Source organism: Camelus dromedarius, chromosome X (assembly GCF_036321535.1).
Source record: "Camelus dromedarius isolate mCamDro1 chromosome X, mCamDro1.pat, whole genome shotgun sequence".
In the NCBI taxonomy this organism is placed as follows: Eukaryota; Metazoa; Chordata; class Mammalia; order Artiodactyla; family Camelidae; genus Camelus; species Camelus dromedarius.
In genome coordinates, this window is record NC_087472.1 from 110,312,065 (window position 1) to 110,333,444 (window position 21,380).

Here is a 21,380-nt window from a genome sequence, read left to right on the forward strand (position 1 = left end):
TTAGGCTGGGGAGGAATGGAGCGGGTTCAAGTTCAGCTCCTCGCAAACACCTTCCCAACACACAACTGGCATGGAAAATTAAGTAGTCAAATAAAGTTGGAAGAGAATGCAGATTCAGAGCAGGGAGACAGTGCCTGGACATGACTGATGCATGGTTCATACACGGACATAAATTCCACTTAAACTTAAAAAATGAAATGATGGAGACCTAGGTTTGAGGGATTTTGAAAAGCAAACCTTCATTTCTTAACGCTAGTTTCCAGTGAACTGCGGACTGAACGCTGACGACTGTGGACTCAATTCCTTATACGGGCAAGATCTTTCCGCTGCCGGCACCCGTTATGTTTTACATGCACAGTTAGGGAAAACTCACATGTGAATTCTTTACCAGTTTGCAATTTCTATGGTGGCCGGCCTCCTAGGAAAGTTAAAACTCTTCCTCGTCATCTTTTCAGTGAGACCTTAAGGTAATTACCTGACCAATACTGTTATTCCTGCTTCGTGGGTTTCACACCGAAGAAATGAGAAGTTTGCATCACTTGGCAGAGTTTATTCAAGCTGTCACTAGCGGAGCAGTTGCAGAAGGCGCCTCAACGTGTGAGTTAGTGTCTGATTAACCTTCCAGCAGATCAAGCTCACAGCACCCTCACTTTAAATTTAACGGCAACAAAAACAAACCAACAAACAAAAAGTGGTTTCTACCGAACAAAAAAGGGCGAGTTGAACTAGTGGCTAGTCTGTACACTGATCGCCCCCCTGGTTAAAATAAAACAGAACAAAATAAATGGGAAGATGGACCAAAATGCTAAGATTAACGGAAAAGCATCCTTGAACAGTCTACCCTTCCAGATGCAATGTGGCCTTGCGGATTGGGTCCTGAAACTGCAAAAGGGCATTCGTGGCGGAAAATTCGTCTTTTGGTTGACAACGATGGACTAAGCTTCATTTCCTGACAAATGTACGAGGGTTCTGCAGAAAGTTAACACTGGGGGAAGCTGGGGGAAGGCAGTGTTTTTAGAACAACAGTGATTAAAAAAAAATGACAGGCATCTGCAGAATAGATAAACAAGATTATACCGCATAGCACAGGGAAATACATACGAGATCTTGTGGGAGCTCACGGTGAAAAACACGGTGACAATGAATATACATGTATGTTCATGTACAACTGAAAAACTGTGCTCTACACTGGAATTTGACACAACATTGTAAACTGACTACAACTCAATAAAAAGAGTTAAAAAAATAAAGTGATTATTAATATGATTGAAAATATATATATATATATATATTTAAAAACTTTTAAGAGATGCGTGCACACACTGCCTACGGGAAAAGGCATTTGACGGCGCAGGATTCCACATTTCCAAGTATATGTTGATGAGTAACAATCTTTGCTGGTCAGATGGCGAGGCTCTGAGTCTTCTCCGTCCTGCTGCATTGCCATGGAAAAGGATACACACAAAATGTACGTGTCTTTAAAAGTCCAGCACGCTGCTCTCCCAGGAACTGCTGGGAGATGTCATGTCATTATCATGAAGTTCACAGGAATCAAAGACTGAGCCCCGCGCACCTGATGTGCTCACCCGACATTCGCCAAGCAGTGGCTTACTAGAATCAGGAATCGTGACGGAGTTCACCGTGTTCCGGGAATCACCCAAGCTCGCGACAGATATTAACTCATCATTACTCTGCAAAGTAAGTAAGTACCCCATTTCACAGTTGGGAAAACTGTGGCCAAGACTGCACAGCAAGTAAGCGATGGTATCAGAATCTGTGCCGCTGAGAAACTCTACTCCTAGCCTAGCAAATTACGAGATTCTGCTGTTATTCTCAGAATCCCAAAGGGAAGGCTTTCAACTCATCACCAATGAGTATTATGTTGGCTATGGGTTTGTCGTAAGTGCCTTTCATTATGTGGAGATAAGTTCCCTCTATATGCACTTTGGTAACAGGCTTTATCATAAATGGGTGTTGAATTTTATCTAATGCTTTTCCCACATCTGTCGAGATGATCGTGTGACTTCTGTCCTTTCTTTTGTGGATGTGGTGTATCCCGTTGATTGATTTGCGTATGTTGAACCATCCTTGTGTCCCTGGGATGAATCCAACTTGATCATTGTGTATGACCTTTTTTTTTTAAAATGTGTTGTTGGAGTTTGTTTGCTAATATTTTGTTGACTAGAATCCCAAAGGGAGCTCAAAGATATGCCAACAAGCTTCTTCTTGCCCGACAGAAGCTCCAAGTCTCAAAGGAGAGCTCAGACACACCCACAGAGAACTGACTGGGGGCCGACAGAAAGCACAGGGCACTCCTCTTCCCGCAGAACACCTGCCCTAAATCAACAGACTCTGAGTTGGTTTGTGAAGGAGAATAAGGTTAGCAGAGGAGGAGGTGAGACTGCAGGGCAGATACAAGAAAAACAGGTAAAGGATTCTAGATTCTTTCTTTCCAAAAACGTATGAGCAGAGAAAAGAGCACGGTCTAAATTTAAAGTTTGGTCGCGTAATTGTCAAATTCATGCTTTTAACATCCTGGTGGCACTCGGCCATGATGGGAAGTCACGGAGGGAGGATGGCTGAGTTACTCAATCTCTGCAGGCAAGAGAGAATTCAGAGACAATTCTGCCATTTACGTGGAGGCTCTTGTTGGGAACAGCTGTCTGCAAGCCAGCCTTCTATTCTTGCCCCGACAAACGCTGCGACCCAGCGGGTCAAATGCCTTTGAATGGCAAGAGCACATGCTCCTCATTTTTCTCCTTGATTTGGGCACAGACGTTTACGACACAGTCTGTCTGTCTTTTTCCCTCCTCTTGGGCCTCTCCCCGCCCAGGTAACGCTGACTCCCTGGATGGATGGGAGCCACAAACAGGCACGTGACAAGTGCAACTCACACCAAACACTTTCTCACCCAAGATGCTGTGGTTCCCACTCTCCTCGACGTATTCATTCCAGTCTAAAAACCCACCCGTTCTAGACAGGAGAGCTGACGACACTGTCCAGGTTCTGTCAAACTAGCATCCACCTGTGATCGGGGACAAAAATAAAGAACAGCGATCTGCTCACGTCAGGGTCCAAGGAGAGGCAAACACAGAAAGGACACCCATCAAGTAACTGACATGGTAGGAAAAGTTAATGGGGACTATTTGGTTTGTGAGGTTTTTTTTTTTGGGGGGGGGGGTAATTAGGTCAATTTATTTAGCATGGAGGTCCGGGGATTCAACCCAGGACCTCGTGCATGCTAAGCACACGCTGTGCCACTGAGCTAGACCCTCCCCCAAGGGTGACGATTTAAGCCAGATACCAAACGGCTAACTAATCTGAGTCAGGGGCTGGCATACGTTTCCCCCGAAGACCCAGGGAGCAGCTTTTGTGGGTTGTTTTCCCAGCTCCTCAGTAGAAGAGACTGAAAGCTTTCTTTGGGAAGGTCTTCAAGTTCCAACCATTATGCTCCCCAATTCCCCAGCACCTCCTGTCACTGCTCCTTCGTAGAGAAGAGGCTGTCCCGCCTCCTTTCAAACATCAAGCTTCCTTGTAAGTTTTAGATCTCATTTCCTACCATCTTCTTAGAAACCTGACATTCTCAATGATCCCTTGTCTCTTAACTCTGTTGAAGTTGACTTGGGAGAATGAAATACACTCCGATCTCCCCCAATACAAAGTTCCCCTTTCACAGCCACCCTTTCTGCGTAGACACATTTCTGAGAAGAATCTGAGATCCTGCCCACCTTCCACTTCCTCTTCCACCGTCTCGTCCCTGACCCTCACTGTCACTGAAAAAACACGCCTTACCATCACGTGTGTAATACATGCCGTGCCCTGTGGGGTCTACAGCTTCCTCGACTGCTGAGCAGCAGTCATTTCTCCGAACCGTGCTCTTCCCTGACTCTTCCCTCCCTAGTGTCCTCACTTCCCCAGTCACACTCTCCACGTCTGCTTCGTTGCATCACCATCTTCCATCCCGACTTTTCTGTTCGTCTTGGTCCCTGACTCTCTTCTTACACCAAATGATCGCATACGCCTCCCCGCATGCCAACCAAAAACAAGTCTCTGCCTGGGCGTCCTCATTCCTACAAGGGAACCTCCACGTACCCAGTGACACCAGCCAGAAACAGGAGAGCCAGCTTTGAGGCCTTCTTTTCCCTGAAACCCAGGATCCAATCAATCGCCAGTACGCAAAGGATTTACCGCCCATACCCAATGGATTCACCATGCTCTTCCACCTGCAATCTTCATGAGGTTAAACAATACATCCTTCAAACCGAAACTCAAGTGTTTTTTCGTTTACGGTTTAGGTCAAAAATTATTTCCTAAAACATGTCGGGTTATGGGGATACACACGTGAGTAGAACACATCTACCGTCATGGTTCTTGTCGTGTCTCGGGTAACAGCCACACCCTGCACTTACGAAGGGCACTTAGAAAACAACCTGCGTGTGCTGGCTTTTTAATCATGACAGTCCTCTACGGTGTTCCTAGAATAACAATCCATTCCTTTCCTTATACTGGATTTTGTTGAGAATGTTCGTGTCTAAATGTAACTACTACGCACATGGCCACACACACACACACACAAATTCACTGTACTGTACACATTAGTGTGGACGTAGGCTACTGCCTCAGCCACACATCCAACATCCTTTGCTCACACCTTCATCTCTAGCAACAATGAGCGGCGTTTTGCTACCCACAAGCCCCTCACTCCTGCCTAGAATGAACTTCCCACATCTCCTTCTCCCAGCCAGCACCTCCCAACATCAGCCTGCAGAAAGGCCAGCCTCTGCTGCCAAGCTTTCTCAGTTCCCAGGTTGCATGAGCTATCTGCAACCGTCCCTTGTCAGAGCTCCCTTACCAGTTTGCCATTCTGAAATCTCCTCCTTACACCTCCATCTCAAAAAGGAATACAAGCTGCTGGCAGTCAGGGACCCCGGGTCAATTGTCTTTAGCACCTAGAAACTAGCCCGGTGCCTGCCATACCATACAGACTCAACACATGCATGCTTGTCGGTTGAATTTAACTGAATGAGTCAACAGCTAAGTTGAGGATGACACGTGAGCTTCTTTCAAAGGTGAGAAGGCTGCAGGATGCCTCCCGGCACGTAAACACTGATACTGGTGAGACCGGCCAGGTTTTGCCCATTCTTGGGGAGCCGGTGAAAACGTTTGCTAAAATCTGAAGAATGACCCTGAATGTCGCCAGCTTCTAATAAACTACCAGAGCCTTTTGCTTTTATTTATTTGTTTTTTACAATGAAGGTATCCACTGCTCTGAAAGCTGTGTGACTGCACGAGGGAAAGAGACGCCCAACTCAGTGGCTGTAAGCGGTGGCTCCTCAGTGAAACGGACTCCAGCCACTCAGCTGCTTTGGAGTCTGCACTCTGATGAGAAACCCCAGAAGCTGCGGTGCCCCCAATGCTGATATCAGGGAGTTCTGAAAGCACGCCTCTGTGCGTGGAGAAAGTCTATGTTCTTAAACACTCGGGAAAATACGATTCTCAGCTTCCATCCCCACCGACCAGTGCTTCTGCAGACGCTGTCTATAGAGTTAACGTAGCCAGTCCATTGACATTTATTACCTGCTTTAGGCAGAATAAAAGGGAGGAAGGGGTTGAGTGGGGAGCCTCCTGCTGGGTGACCTTTCAGAGTTGGGCGTTTCCAGGAAGGGTCGGCACTGGGTATGGGTGTTACCAGCTCTCAAGTGCTCTTTGAGGCCACGGGTTTCGATGAGATCACACAGGGTGCGTGTGCAGAGAAAGAAAGGAGGGGGCGCAGAACAGGGCCCCAGAGGCCTCCAACTTTGAGAGGTAGATCCAAGAAGGATGAGGCACCAATGAAGTCAGGAAGGAGCATCCGTGAGTTCACTGGCACCCATCTCTCTGTACGGAGGGCCCCAGGTGCTTAACCCTGACTGGGACATCCTGTGAAGCTGGGGCGGGGCCAGTGGCTCCTTCCCCAGGAGAACCGCAATCGGGGGAGGGTACAGCTCAGTGCTAGAGTGCCTGCTTAGCATGCATGAGATCCTGGGTTCAACCCCCAGTACCTCCATTAAAAACAAGTAAAGAGATAAATAAGCCTAATTACCTCCCCGCTCCAAAAAATAAAAATTAAAGGAAGAGAGAACCACCATCTGCAAGACTACAGTCTTGAGTTCCTATCCAACTGCCCTGCCCTGACACAGGTAAGGGAGCAGACTGAAGGCCCTTCACAAGGGCACCCACTCCCCTGACCTCAGGAGACCCAACACCTGCCCACGGACAGGTGTGCACTTACACCAACTCAGAGCCACCATCTATGTTTCCTGGGGATGGTTCAGGATCGCAAGGAAATTGTAACTCCTCTGTTCATCTCAAACTGTGGTTCCTATCCCACGTTCCAGAGCAGTCATGCGGACATTTTCAGTATTTCAAAGCCAAGTTGAAAATTCTACATTTAACAGCTCTGAGAAGGTCACAGGCTACTCAGTGTAAAAGGCACGTGGGATTTTTGGGTTTGCTTGTTTATCTCACTCTCGATGAAAAGCCTAATTAAGTCAGTACGCGAACACTGTCAGGTGACCCAGAAGCTCCAAAGGAAACAATGATTCCTCAATTCTCAAATGAGAAGATGGGCTGTTACTTGGTAAACTCATTTTTTTTTTTCAGGTTGACACAATTATTCACAACATATGGACGGGAGAAGGAAATTGATTTTAGAAGCTTCTCAGAAGTAAGTAGTTCAGAAAGTATTGTATGACGGACATCATCAAGATTGCTAAAGTGTTAACTAATGTTATATTCAAAACACACATTGGACCCTGCGTCTATTCACAATTCCCTTTCATACTACAGCTTGTGACAAAGGGAAAATTTACCCATATTGAAATCTAAACAGGACAGTTATGCTGCAAACACATTTCCTTCAAAAACTGAGAGAAACGAAAAGTAGCATCACTATTTCCTAAACCCCCAAGTATTATATTATTATTATTTTTTCAAATGCAGACTGCAGCAGAACTTAACGTTCCTACGATTAAAAGGAATCACCTATTGAACTCTGTGAAGTGACTTAGTCACAGGCACTCTATCAAGGTGGCTCACACACAGATTTCATTAGCGAAACAGACCTGCCTGGGGAATACAGTGGAATCGCTGAGCTCAAAGCATACAGATCTTTTTGTGTGGTTTTGATCAAGAGTGGAAATCATTACTGTTACGTGCGAGTGCTCAGCTTTAGAAAACAAGGTGCGTTGACATTCAGAAGTCTTTTTGTTTGTTTGTTTGAGTGGGAGGTAATTAGGTTTATTTTATTTATTTGTTTTATTTTAACAGAGGGACTGGGGATTGAACCCAGAGCCTCGTGTATGCTAAGCATGCACTCTACCACTGAGCTAGACCCTCCCTGCCCGACATTTAGAAGTCTTTGGTCATTTCCCGTAGCTAGATGGAAACCACGTCTTTTTTTTTTTTTTTTTTCTTTGAGCATCATACTGTAACCATGTTTCACTGTGAACTTGATTTCAACTAAATTTGACAAAGGGATAATGTTTGCAACAGAGTGGCGGCTGAGATATTAATACAGTGTCATGCACTGACGCTATTCCTAGCACTCAAGCAAAGCATTTCCAGCACACCCAATGCGTCTGTTACAAATACCAGGGAGCCGCTATGAGCATGCTTTTCAGATTGTGTAAGAACCCCAGTTCCCAGCCATCACTCAGACCTCTGACGCTCCCTTTCTGATCCAACCTCACCATCCACTTAATGTCTCCGAAGAGCCAACTATCAAAGCGAAAGGCTGATGCCAACCCCTCCTCTTGCTCGTGAGGTTTTCCTCAGATTTATCAGCTGGTGGTCATCTGGTCATCTGTCCCTGAACTGAGGCTCCATCGCACTGTATCTGTAACTTTCTTAAATAACGTATTACTTGCTAAAACCACTTTTATCACTGTGATTTATGTACATGTCTCACCTGCAGCCACTAAGCTACTTCGGAAACTAACAGACCTTCGTCGGGAGAATGAATGGTCGGGGGAACCGATGCATGAAATGCAGTCTGCAACTCCATCTCGAGAGATGCTATCATCTATAAAATAACATAAAAACAACTCTACACACAGGCCATAACCTCGTGGAAATACGACAAAAGCACATAGTCTTCATGTACAGGAATACAAGTTTTCATTCCTCAGTCATCAAAAATAAGACTAGCTCAGAGAGCAGGTTAGTCCTGTTCCAATTAAACACCCCTGTTCATTCATGTCACCCGTGCTGAGTATTGGTCGTGTATCCTGCACTGGCGAGCTACCGATGACAACGGAAGGAAGGGGTATGAGCGTCTAGTGAGGGTGTCCAGACAGCACTGAATTGGAATCCTTTTGACCTGCATTCCAAGTAACCAAAAGCATAAGGAAAGCTCCCTGCCCCCAGGCACTCAGAATTAAAAAGAATTTAAAACACTCAGATGTGCACATGAGGATGTAAACAGAAGCGTAAGGTTTCATAAGCTACATGTCACCCCTGGGATGGGTAACAGATCACCCTTTCCCTGCTCCTTTGGCTAAGGCCCGGTATGACCCAGCCTTACTCCACTGCTGGCAGTGTGCAGGGTACGTCACCTGCTTCTCTTCATTCCCAGCACGACTGAGGAGGCTAAGTGGTTGGGAGGGTGGAAGGAGCTAGAAGAACAACAAGAGAGCGAGCACACACCGGCCAACTCCTTCCAAGCCTTGCCCTCTTTGAAAACATTTCCTGGGCACCACTGGCCGACTGAGGCTCTTTTCTTGCTGTATGCACCACTAGTATCTTGTGCCAAGAAATGTCAAATCTAATGGGTCTCCTTCGGCTTCCTGCCACCAACTGCTTACCCAGCCACACAACCCCCTATCCAACAAACCAGCAAACCATCACCCAACAACCCACCCAACCAAGCAACCAGGCACCCATGCACCCAACCATCCATCCAACCAATCACCAAATCACCCACTCACCCAACCAGCCACCCACCCAACCAACCAACCAGCCACCCACCCACCCATCCACTCAACCAACTACTCACCCAACCAATCACCCAACCAACCACCTACCTACCCAACCCAGTGACCATGAGCTCCTTCAGGGAAGACACTCCATTTCATATTTATTTTTGCCTCTAGCCCAGTATCAGGTACACAGCTCAATCAGTATTTTATAAACTAATGGAGGAAAACATTCCACCATTATCCTTTCACAACTTTGTAGGTAAACTCTGATTTCCTGAGTCCATGGTAATCTGTGAAACGTCCGTATGAGAGAATAACCAAGGAGCTATAAAGCACTTTATCTCTTTACAGTAGCAAAATTCAATGGTCACGTGCTTTCCTACGTCTTACATGTGTTCTTGCTTTATCAGGCAGCCCCCACTGTCTGGGACACCACGCTTCACCTCTTTGCATGGTCACTTCCACTCATCGTCCTCCAACCAACCCACATCCACTGCAGATCTGGGTGGGTGTCTTAACCCTTAGCACCGATGTGCCCTCTGAGATATCTCACCTAAGTCTTTGTGAATTGGGTCACATTTACTATAGTTAGATATGTATGTCTGGTATTCGCCGACTCTGTCCTATACAAGCAGCTTGGGGTCAGTAGCTGGGTCTTACCTGATATCCCCAGTGACAGGCCTGATCCATTTTGGCAGTGGCTTAGTTAATGCTGTGTCAGGAATCAAGCATCAGCCCAAGGTGCTACAGCAGACTGGGGTGGGCAGAATCATGACCTCCCAAAGCTGTCCACGTCCTCAGCCCCCAGGTGACTGTAAATATGTCACCTTCCATGGCAAAGGGGACTGTGCAGATATGATTAAGTGAAGGGTCGAGAAATGGGACCATTACTGCAGACGATCTGGGTGAGCCCAATATAATCACAAGGGTCCCTGGAATTGCAGGCAAGAGGGTCCGAGCAAGTGAAAGAGATGAGATTACGGGAGCAGAGGCCAGAGAGAGAGAGAGAGAGAGAGAGAGTACGGTCTGAAGGCACTGCATTGTCAACTTTAGAAATGGGAGAAAAGGGCTCTGAGCCGAGGAATGGAGGTGGCCTCCAGACGCTTGAAGAGGCAAGGAAAGAGACTCTCCCCTAGAGCCTCCAGAAGGACGCAGCCCTGCCGTCACCTTGATTTTGGACAAGTGAGGCCCGTTTCAAACTTCTGACCTCTAGAACTACAAGTTAATACTCCTGTGTTGCTTTAGGCCAGGACATTTGCGTTCATTTGTTACGGTGGCCGCAGGGAATGGTTACATGGAGGGTGGACGGGGTCTTGCTTCAATCAGCTACATGGTATGGAGCTGCATGTACATTTGGGGGACAACGCCCTAAACTCTAATGTCTTGACACAGGATGTGTGCTCTTAAGTTCTGTGGGGACCATTCCAGAAATGGCCACATTGGCCATCTGACGTTTCAGTGCGCGTGACCCAACAAAGTCCTACATGTTTCAAGTTGCAGAAGAATAACCCCATGCCTCCGAGATCCAGGAAAAGGTGACCATGGGGTGAGCTGGGGGTGGGGTGGGCAGAGCTGAGCCCCATGGGCATTTCCCACCTGGACAGACTTCTCACCTTTATAGATTCCATTACTGCCTCCGTGAACTTCTCCTCTGATGCTCATCTCCTCTACGTGTGCTCCTTGGTCCGAGGAGAAGTAGACGAAGGTGTTATTAGCCAGTTTCAGCTCATCCAGAACATCCAAGATCTGCCCTGAAGGGGAGAAAGTATTCAATTTGAAAACAGTGCAGTCTTCACAAAAGAAAGGGAGGTTGTTTGCCCTCATTGACTTGTCCATTAATTTCTTCTGGTGAGGAGGGGACAGTCTTGCACGCTGAGCTCTCCCGTGCTGCTCCTGACAGGGGGTGCAGCCTAAAGAGGAGGACCAAGGGTGCCAGGCCTCTTGCATCAAGAAGACGCAGTCATTGAATAAAGTATCGTCGCTAAGTATTATCTGAACCTCTAGGCATGCTGGGGTGATTCTGTAGAGAGATTGAATAAAGGGTTCTAACAGAACCAGGCTTGCCGATCATGAGTCCTTGGAAAAAGATTCTGGGTTGCAGCTGCTGTCCATGGTCCTGAAGTTATAAAGCTGTCTACTGGTTTTCCTTACTGACCGGGAGAAAACCCGACCCAGCAGTGTTCTTCTCCCACGAACAAATATCCCTATAAACATTTTATGATGAATGAACGATCTGTTTTAATATTTACCATAGACACCCATATCTAAAACTGCCCATCACGAGTATCGATACTCCTCATGCTTTCCTCTTCCTTGTCCTCACCTTCTCCACCCACCTTGTCCTCCCCCTGCACCCACCCCGTACACCCACATTGTGTACGAACCCCCACTTCACAACCCTTCAAAACAACGATTCCAGCCACAACAATGAGAACAACGCCTCTCATCTGTCAAACACTCTCTACGTGCGAAGGACTTTATTCCGCGTTCTCCTGTTTAGGCGACACTGACCCTCACAAGTAAGGAGTATTGGCTCCATTTTACAGGTGACAGCCACAGTGCTCCCAGACGGTACATGACCCGCTCACAGCCACACAGTTAGGAAGTGGGAGACCCAGGAAAAAAGAATTAAATCTGATTCCAAATCCCACAGTCTCAAACCTCACGTAGTTAAGTGGATGAAGTCATTGAGAATCACACAGGAATGAAAAAGACATTCAGGAGAGAAATCAGATTTACCTCCTGGAAGACCCACGGATAGCCGCTGCCTTCTTCAAATTAACCCAGGAAGAAGGGATGTGAGTTAAGCAAGATGACTTCGTTCACTGTTAAATGTGGATCAGGGGCACAAGGGAGTTCACTGCACTTTTCTATTTCTATTTATGCCTAAAATTTTCCATAAGGAAAAAAACCACCACCAACCACAGAAGCCAGGTGAAGACTGAATCACGGGCCAAAACGTTATCTCTGATTAGGAAGCTACTATCATCCTCTTTCAAATCAGAAGGCAATGATGTCCAAACTAGAAGAAAAAAATGTATAATTTACACAGAGATCTATGTACTCATATGCTGCTCCTTTAACTCAGTCAGTTCATGCGCACAGTCATAGTGTGAGGTATTAAAGGGTCTGACTTTGTTTTTTTTTAATTGAATTATAGTTGACTTACAATGCAGTGTTAATTTCTGGTGTACAGCACAGCGATTCAGTATCCATATGTATACATTTTTTCCGTATCTTTTTCATTATAGGTTATTACAAGATATTGAATATAGTTCCCTGTGCTGTACAGTATAATCTTGTTGTTCATCTATTTTATGTATAGTAGTTTGTATCTGCCAATTCAAACTCCTAATTTATCCCTCCCCCATCATTTCCCGTTTGGTAACCATATGTTTGTTTTCTATGTCTGTGAATCTGTTCCTGTTGTGTAAATAAACTCATTTACATCACATTTTAGATTCCACATATAAGTAATATCATGTGATATCTGTCTTTGACTTACTTCACTTAGTATGATAATCTCTAAGTCCTTCCATGTTGCAGCAAATGGCATTATTTCATTCTTTTTTTAATGGCTGAGTAGTATTCCACTGTACATACATTCACCACATCTTCTTTATCCCACTTATCTGTTGATGGACATTTAGGTTGTTTCCCTGACTTTGCCTTTTGATGTTGGACTACTAAGAGCTTTTAATCCTCACCTCTGCCTTTTCCACTTGTCCCCAGTAAGCTAATATGAAAGCTTGGGGGTTGGTTCCCTCCTTCAGTGTCTGTGGGAGGTGCTAACTACGCCAGTTCCTGCCTCCATGCAGGAACCCACATCCAAGATCCAGCTCCCACCCACCATGAAAGCTGACTCTGTCTCTTTTCCATCTCTCTCAAGCTATCTTCGGACCATTTTAGGAGCTGCCCTGTTCCTCCCAGAAAGCCTCACTCTGTGAGTTACAACCCTTTCCATAGCCTCTTGGCGTGGCTGTGGCATAACTAGTTTAGATGTGGGACCCACACTGCGGGTGGGGTCCATCTCGTCACTGTAGGATAACCACAACAACTGGACTTCTACAAGGACACCAGGTACCCTCTGCAGCAGAAACAGTAACTGCACATGGGGACACCTGGCAGGTAGGTCATATGCCAGTGAAGGCAGGCCCTCCACCCCGGGGTTGCACCCTCACCGCCATGGTCCAGAAAAGGCATAGAATTCTGCAGGGTCAACCCTCCACGGAGGTGGCAGAGATGATTTCCGACGCAGAAGCAAGACCCAAGTCAAGTCATTTGTTCCCAGACATATTTTTTGCTATTTGATTGCAAATGCCACAGGCCAGAGTACGTTCAATCTTTCTCAGTTTTTTTTTTTAACTCATATGACAAACTCCTAGAAGCCACGCCATATACATAAATGTCATACTCAGGACCGAGGAATGAGACACACAGGGCCACTTTAGAGCGTTGTCTCCCACGATAAATCATCGTCGGGCAGACATTTATTGCCGTGTTATTCGGTCCAGCTAGGCAAACCACCTGTGCACTCGGGCTTGGGGTAATTTGACTCTGACACTAATTTCAGGTTTATCACTTTGAAAATGGTAATTAGTTTAGTGAGTTGACAAAGGGAGAGGCAATAACCACTAACACCCCCACTTACACTTTGAAGGGAAAATGCCCCTTTTGGTGCGTATAACAATTTCTAAGTAGAATAACACGGATTAGGCAGACAGCAGAGGATTGAAGATCTTACTTCCTTGTAATTGGTCTTTTGCAAATGGGCATACAACCATGCACCTCTATTGCAAATGAAATTCACCTTTCATATATACAGAAGTGTTTCAGTACACAGAAGTGCTGAAGAAATGTCTTTTTTTTTTAAATTGAGGTATAGTCAGTCACAATGTGCCAATTTCTGGTGTACAGCACAATGTCCCAGTCATGCCTTTTTTAAAACATGTGGCTTCCATGGTAACTCCTGTGGACATAAAGGTCTGTACACAAATATTTATGGCAGGTTTATTTATAATTGGCAAAACCTTGGCAGTAACCGGGGTGTCCTTCAGTAGGTGAGTGGATAAACTAACTGTGGTCTATCCAGAGAATGCAATATTATTCAGTGATACAGAGAAATGAGGCATCAAGCCGTGAAAGGATATGCAGGAACCTTTAAATGCATATCATTAAGTAAAAGGACTCACCCTGAGAAGGCTACACACTGCATGATTGAACTCTGTGACACTCTGGAAAAGGCAAAACCATGCAGACTGTAAACAAACAAACAAACAAACAAACAAACAAAAAAAAACCCAATGGTGGTTGCCAAGGGTAGGATTTTTAGGGCAGTGAAAATATTGTGTATGATATTGCAATCATGATACATTTGCCCAAGTGCATAGAAGGCACAATTCAAATAGTGAACTCTGATGTAAACTATGCATTTTAACTGATAATAATGTATCAGTGTTGGGTCTTTAATAGCAACAAATGTCCAGCCCTAACACAAAGGGAATGTAGGCAAACTCTCTGTACTTTCTACTCTCTTTTTCTGTAAACTTAAAAGTGCTAAAAAAAATTGTCTACTAATTTTTTAAAAAATGCCTTTCAAAGACACTGTTGGCTTGTACACTTCCTCATCCACGCAGTCAACACGTGTTTGTGAGAAGCCTCCCGCCCGCGGGCTACAGACTGGGGCACGTGGGGTGTCAGGGACAGTGTTTGCTCCCAAAGCCACCTGGGCACCCTTGTCTTTTCCCAAGCCACCTCCATCTCCTGGTTGCAGTTTCCCCTCCAGGCTGTTCTCATCTCCAGACGAACCTTCACCTGCATTCACTACCCACGTTCCTTCTACTAAAATGCATAAGGCATCCTTCCCCATCGTAACACTACCTCCCTAGGGATTCCTCCAAATTCCTAGATTTCAAATGACCACAATGGTTTATTTGCCCCCATCCATTTTTCTGATTCACTGCCAAGACTGGCAACTTGTATCATTTTCATCAGAAGCACCTTATACCCCCGGGCGGAGCTTCATAGAAGAGAATTTAGACGAGGCCACTATGCAGGTACACGTGGTGGAAAAGTTGGCTCCATCTGTGAATAAAGTGTCAGATTTCTGATTTTTTATTCATTCTTTCTCTCTCAAGGGATACAGTCTGGAATCCCATACCGTTTGGATCTCATGCCGGAGTCTCACTCGGAAAGCTCATGAACCATCCCATTTTTCATGAGATTGATCCCATAAAAGCCTAACGTATTTCTCTCCTAAAAATTCTGCCCAGAAACCTCCTGTGGCAACAAATACTGCTGTATTTATTCTTGCTTTCAGATCAACACATGGCACGTCAGGGGTCCGCCAGTATTATCTTTCAGTAAGGTTCTCAAGGTATAATGATACCAATTTATACAGGATGATAGTTTTGAATTACCAGGGCCGGGCTGCAGGATAGCTGATAAATGAAATGTTTTATTTCCAGAGCTTTCTCATACGGTTCCTGAGATGAGACAAATGCAGAAAGCAAGCCATTTCAAGGGCACTTTGTTATTTAACCGGCGACAACGAGGGCGAGTGTGATGGGAAACAAACGAGGGCTAGCTGGCCAGTGTTCCGTCGTCCTCACAGAGAAAACGTGCAGATGTGAAAATCGGGGTCCTACGTCCTTCAGGTCTGAATGTGGGTTGCAGAGGAGGCCTGGGTTCTGGGGAGTTTGTTCACTCCATTGATTCAGGTCCCAAGCAAGTACTGAGACAGCATTTGGGGTCAGCACTGGGACGTGCCACGCGGGAGGGAGCAGGGTTTCGGACGCACAGGTAGGACCTCGGTCTTGCATGAGGTGTGATCACGTAGCATTAAATGCTCAGGCTGTGGCTCTTGGGTCCTGAGAGAAGGAGACCTGGTTTGAGTCCTGGGTGGCTGGCTTGCTCACTGAGGTCCTTCGTGTCTAAGTCGCAGATGAGAATGTAGAGCAGCAGAGAGTTGCCACGAGAAAATCAGGGAGGAGAAATGCGCTCAGAACTCTGAGCGCAGGACTGTGAGTGTTCAGTGCAGCCAAGCTCTTCAAAGGATGTAAAAAATCAGCTTGCCTTTTAGAAAGAAGACTTGCTATTTCAACAGATTTGACTTTTCTCTTTTCTTCTACAATGTAGGTCGGCTCAGACAAAATATGGAAGCAAAATGCTGTGACGTGCCTACCCCTTGGGATGCGTCAAGCTCATGAGGAAAAAAAAATCTTCTGAAGCAGCCACCCACCATGAGCCATTAAGAGAGAATTCCACCTACTCAACGTAATTCTGGGGAACACAGGAAATCCTAAAAAGCTCCTCTGAAACTATTTTTAGTAAGTCCTTCCTGTGATCAACAGGGGAACGACAGGACGGAAATACTTTAAGGATTTTAAGGTAAAGGAGAGCGCCCATTTGCAGCACGAGGTGGTAGCGCCGACTGTCCACGGGGCACGGAAAACGCCAGGCGCTGCTCCGGGAAGCAAGCATCACTCTATGATTCGATGCTGTCCTGCGTCGGTTGCCGACTGGCATATAGAAATTCCGCTGTCACTGGCCCTAGAAGGGCAATTCCTTGTCAGCTTACGGGGGGTTAGAAGCAAAACCGCCACGCCACATATCAGGACGTGTGGTTAACGCACACACAGATTTAATGTCTCTGGTTGGGAGCAATGCCCCTGGCGTGCAGGTAAACTCAACCCTGTACTTCCTCCCAAAATAAACGTTTGAGATTTCCAAAACTGCAGTCCTGATCTTCTCCATTACAAGGAGCTCAAGGTTATCCCCCAGATGGGACATTTGAAACCATATGAGTAATCTACAGTATAAAGTCAAGTTGAAAACCTTGTACCTAAAAGGAAAAACAAAAAACAAAAAACAAGACACGGCCGAAAATAAAAGTCGTAGGATTGAATTATTTATCTGCATTCCATGAGCTGGTCAAGATATAAAAATGATGTGCTGGTGTCTGCGGTGTGTGTTGGGGACACAGCTGGTGGCGTTTGACACAGTTTTCATTTGTTATTTGATTCCAGGATATTTTTAAACAGAAGCAAGCAAAATACTGTAATAGTGAATAGAAGATGGGGTATTTTAGAAATAGACTCATGGACACAGAAAACAAATTGTGCTTACCAGAGGGGGAGGTGGAAAGAGGAACAGATTAGGGGTTTGGGATTAATAGATACAAACTACTATATATATATGTATATATATACACACACACACACACACACACATATACATATATACATATATAAAATAGATTTTTAAAATGTAGAATGGATCCTGCATGCAAAAGAAATTTTGCAAGCCAGTAGAAGGTGGTTCTAGCATACTATTGTATAAGTAAGCATGTTTGTATACTTCTTGGATAAAAATATGAATTGATAACTTATGTAGCTAGTCTGATTAAATAAATAGGAAACCAAAACTAATAAAAAAATAAATAAAATAGATAAACAGCAAGGGCCTACTATATAGCACAGGGAACTATATTCAATTCCTTGTAATGAGCTGTAATGGAAAAGAATCTGAAAAAAATACATATAAGTAAAAAAAAAAAAAAGACTTGGCGTTTTGTGTTACTCTATTTGGCTGCAACACAACTGTTGCATGAGGTACAGTTTGGGACCCATTTACTCAGATGCCCCCCCAAGACACAGGGTCCAAGGAGGCACCGAAAATGAAACTCCTGCAGGATGGTTTCAGGAACGGAGGGAGGGGGAGCAAGCGGGTGCTTACACGCAACTTAACATGTAATTTTTAAACATGGTACCTAAACACAATAAACAGATCATTAGGGTGATCAGGGTAAGTAAGAAACAGGAAACAGCAAGATGGAAATGTTGCCGGAGTATGGACGCCCTTTCCTTCCCTTTGCTTCCCTTCCCTGTTGGGTTTGCCCCCATCTGAGTCCACACCGTTTCCAGGAAGTCCACCTGATTTTGTGTTGTACTTGGTTGGATGATGATGTTCTGATCTCCTCCACGAAGCCTATCTCCACCCTCACCCCAGCCATAATGTGTGATTTATCCCGCTGCACCGGCGTCTGCTCGCACCATCTGGGATACCTTCACGGCTCTGCTCAGCTATCTTCTCGGACTGACAATATCTTGTGTGTGTGTGTGTTTTTTTTTTCTTTTCTCCCCCTAGGGTGTTACCTTGGCTGGAAATAATTTAAATAACTCCAGCCAGTTCTCATTCTCACCCAGCACACCGGTGCTCTCCCGCGAACAGAGAAGGACAGTGTCACTGACCATACAGTGTGTCTAGGGGAACACTTGAAGTCAGTGTGCCTGCGAGTCCGAGGAAGGGTCTGTGGTCAGGGCTTCCCCAGGGTTACCAGGATCACAGTGGGCTGGCTGACCTGAGCAGCGGGCCATCAGACCGGCAGGAAGTCTTTGTAAAGGGCAGCGCTCAGAGTGAACACGCAGTCTCTTGATCTGGCCACGCCACTGTATTCGCCAGACCTGACTGTCTTGCGGAAAAGAAAGCTTGCAGATTCCGGGGCAGCCGTTTGCTGTCTGGAGTGGCCACTGGTGTAACTTGCTCTGTGACGGAGTATGGCGTTGCCTGCACGCCCCCGGGGCAATTCCTCTGATTGAAGCCAGTGCTGGAAACAGACCTGCCAGAGCTTCTCCAGCAGTGGGAGAGATGGCCATACGCTTCCCACCCGAGCTGGGCTGTGAGCAGAGAAGGTCTCGAGGCCACGGACAACGATCAAGGTAATTAACCCCTTCAGAACACTCTCATTTATGATGCTCCACCACATCGTCCATACTCCTTATTTCAGGACTAGATTTTTTTTTTTTCGCATTGGACATTCTACCATCTCTAAAGCTGAAGATACAAAATGGAAAATTACGCTTCCCTTTGGAGACACCTTGTACAAGAATCACGGGTTCCACTCACACACGACGCTCAAATTAAAACCCAGACACGCTGACTAACACCGCACACCAAGCTTCTCTCTCATGCTTGGCTCTGAATCCAGGTGGCCTAACTCTGGGATGATATGTTAACTTCACGGGGGAGAGCTCAGGCTCTGAGATACAGGTCAGCTTTTCCCCCAAGAACCTAAATACCAAGGCTGTGGGCAGATGGGCTGTTCCAAAAACTGGGAAGTCCAAAGGGGACATCTCAAACACACACGGAAATACTGCTAATAATATAAAAACCCATGAGACACTGCAAATCTGTGTCTTCTGTTCCATCACAGACTTTTTTTCCCATTTATGATTTTTCTGCTCAAAATAATGGGGGCATATGCGCATTGTAAGCAAAGACGCTTTGCCCACCTGTGAAAGGGATAATAATAATAATAATAATAATAATAATAATAATAATAATAATAATAATAATAAAATGGCAGCTAGCACTTATCAGTCCCTGCATTCCAGGCACCGTGCTGACTACTCTAAATACATAACTTCATTTGAACTGATTGGTTAATTCAGCTAATTCGAGCAGGTGCAGCACACCTCTGCAGGGGGATTTTGTTTTTCCTTTTTCAGTTTTATCATGTAGACTTATTACAGTTTGACTGCACATACACATTATACACTGCAAGGGGATTGCTGCATGTGGCTTCTAGACAGACCCTAATTGGGTCATGACTCAAAGGCAACAGGTATTCGTGTACTCCTGACCCTGAATTTGGACCTCCTCCTTCAAATATATACACTGGTTCTCAGTGGAATATTATTTGAGCATTGCTTTAACCCCATCTCTCGAATCCTAACGTATCTTTTCTTTCTGGGCCTGGAAACGTTTAACTAGCAAATTGAATGTGCTCATTAGAAGGGGTTGAAGGTGGAGGGACTATTACCCAAAACCCCCCTGTGATTCCCCCATCTGCATCCTCCAGTTCCCTGCATCCACTGTTCAGTTCTGAACAAAGACACCTTCAATATGTGCGGCAAAGTCGGGGACACAGGAGTGGACAGAAATCTAGCTGGAAGGAATAACACACATATCAAAGGCTTTTAAATTTTAGCTGCTGTTAGCCAATAATTGTCTACTACTACTGTGGTGATGGTCTTTATTGCTATGTTACTATAAATCTTGTTAATAATGTTTGAATTAATAGGGCAGCTTGATTCCATGATAATTTACAGTATTATCTTCTTTTTTTTTAATTGAAGTAGAGTCACTTTACAATGTTGTGTCAATTTCTCATGTATAGCATGATAGCTCAGTCATGCATATACACACATATATTCATTTTCATTTTCTTTTTCATTGTAGGTTACTACAAGATATTGAATACAGTTCCCTGTGCTACACAGTATGAACTTATTGTTTACCTATTTTATATATAGTAGTTTGTATCTGCAAATCTCAAGCAGTATTATCTTCTTTATGGAAATTATTTACGAAAGAGTTTAGAGTTTACAGCCCCGCGAATGGACCTAGAGATGATCATAGTCAGTAAAATGTCAGACAGAGAAAGAGAAATATCATATGATATCACTAATAGGTAGAATCTAAAAAAAATGATACAAATGAACCTATTTACAAAGTAGAAATAGACCCACAGACAGAAGACAAATTTATGGTGACCAAAGGGGAAAGGGCTGGGGGAGGGATAAATTAGGAGTCTGGGATTAACAAATATACACTACTATATATAAAATAGATAAACAACAAGGACCTACTGTACAGCACAGGGAGCTATATTCAATATCTTATAATTACCTATAATGAAAGAATCTGAAAAAGAATTCAGTATATATATCTGAATCACTTTTCTATACACCTGAAACTAACACAACATTGTAAATCAATGATACTTCCATAAAAGAAACTATTCATTTTAAATTGAGACGTAAATTCAAGGTAAAAAAAAAAAAAAAAAAAAAAACCACTTCAGACCCAAGACCATGAAATTAAGCTTTGGGCTTTGCAAAAATGGTAATGTGGTTACAGAGTTTATAAAACTCAGAGGTTAATGATTTATAAGATTAATTAATTTAGGGAATGAAAATCAATATTCTACATGATGAATTTCCAACTAAATCTTACGGCCAAATTTTGGGTCGAGAGAATTGCACTGGTCCTGCTCCAGTGTCCTCCCCACCCATCTTAACTTTGTAGTGTCTGCATTTCTGGGCTGAGGCTGCAAAAACCTCTTCACTATTATGTGACATATACAGATTTCCTGGGAACTCCCACAGAAAGGGGGGAGAACTAGAAAACATAAATATGTATATTTTTCCCCTTTATTCTAGCTGCCCTATCATCGGATTTTCTGATACCTTGATTTACCTTCAGCCTTCCAGATGTGCGCACCTAACGCGCAGAGATAAAATCAAGTATAGGTTATGGAGAAAAAAAGTTGCACTTTGGAAGACAGAGACTCAATGTGACAAGCAAAGCATTTAACACGCATGCAGTTGAGAGCAGAGCCCAGGACTGACCATGGCGTGC

At 44.8% G+C, this 21,380-nt stretch overlaps 1 protein-coding gene across 2 annotated transcripts in view; it reads right to left on the reverse strand.

The window, feature by feature from the left end:
• The window catches only part of LOC105086567 (steroid sulfatase), a 137,690-nt gene that overhangs the window by 23,566 nt on the left and 92,744 nt on the right, over positions 1-21,380 (reverse strand). For both annotated transcript variants that reach the window (XM_031445988.2, XM_031445987.2), the window contains exon 8: positions 10,571-10,708. In XM_031445988.2, coding sequence (XP_031301848.1) covers positions 10,571-10,708 — 138 coding nt within the window. The remainder of the gene's footprint in view (positions 1-10,570; positions 10,709-21,380) is intronic.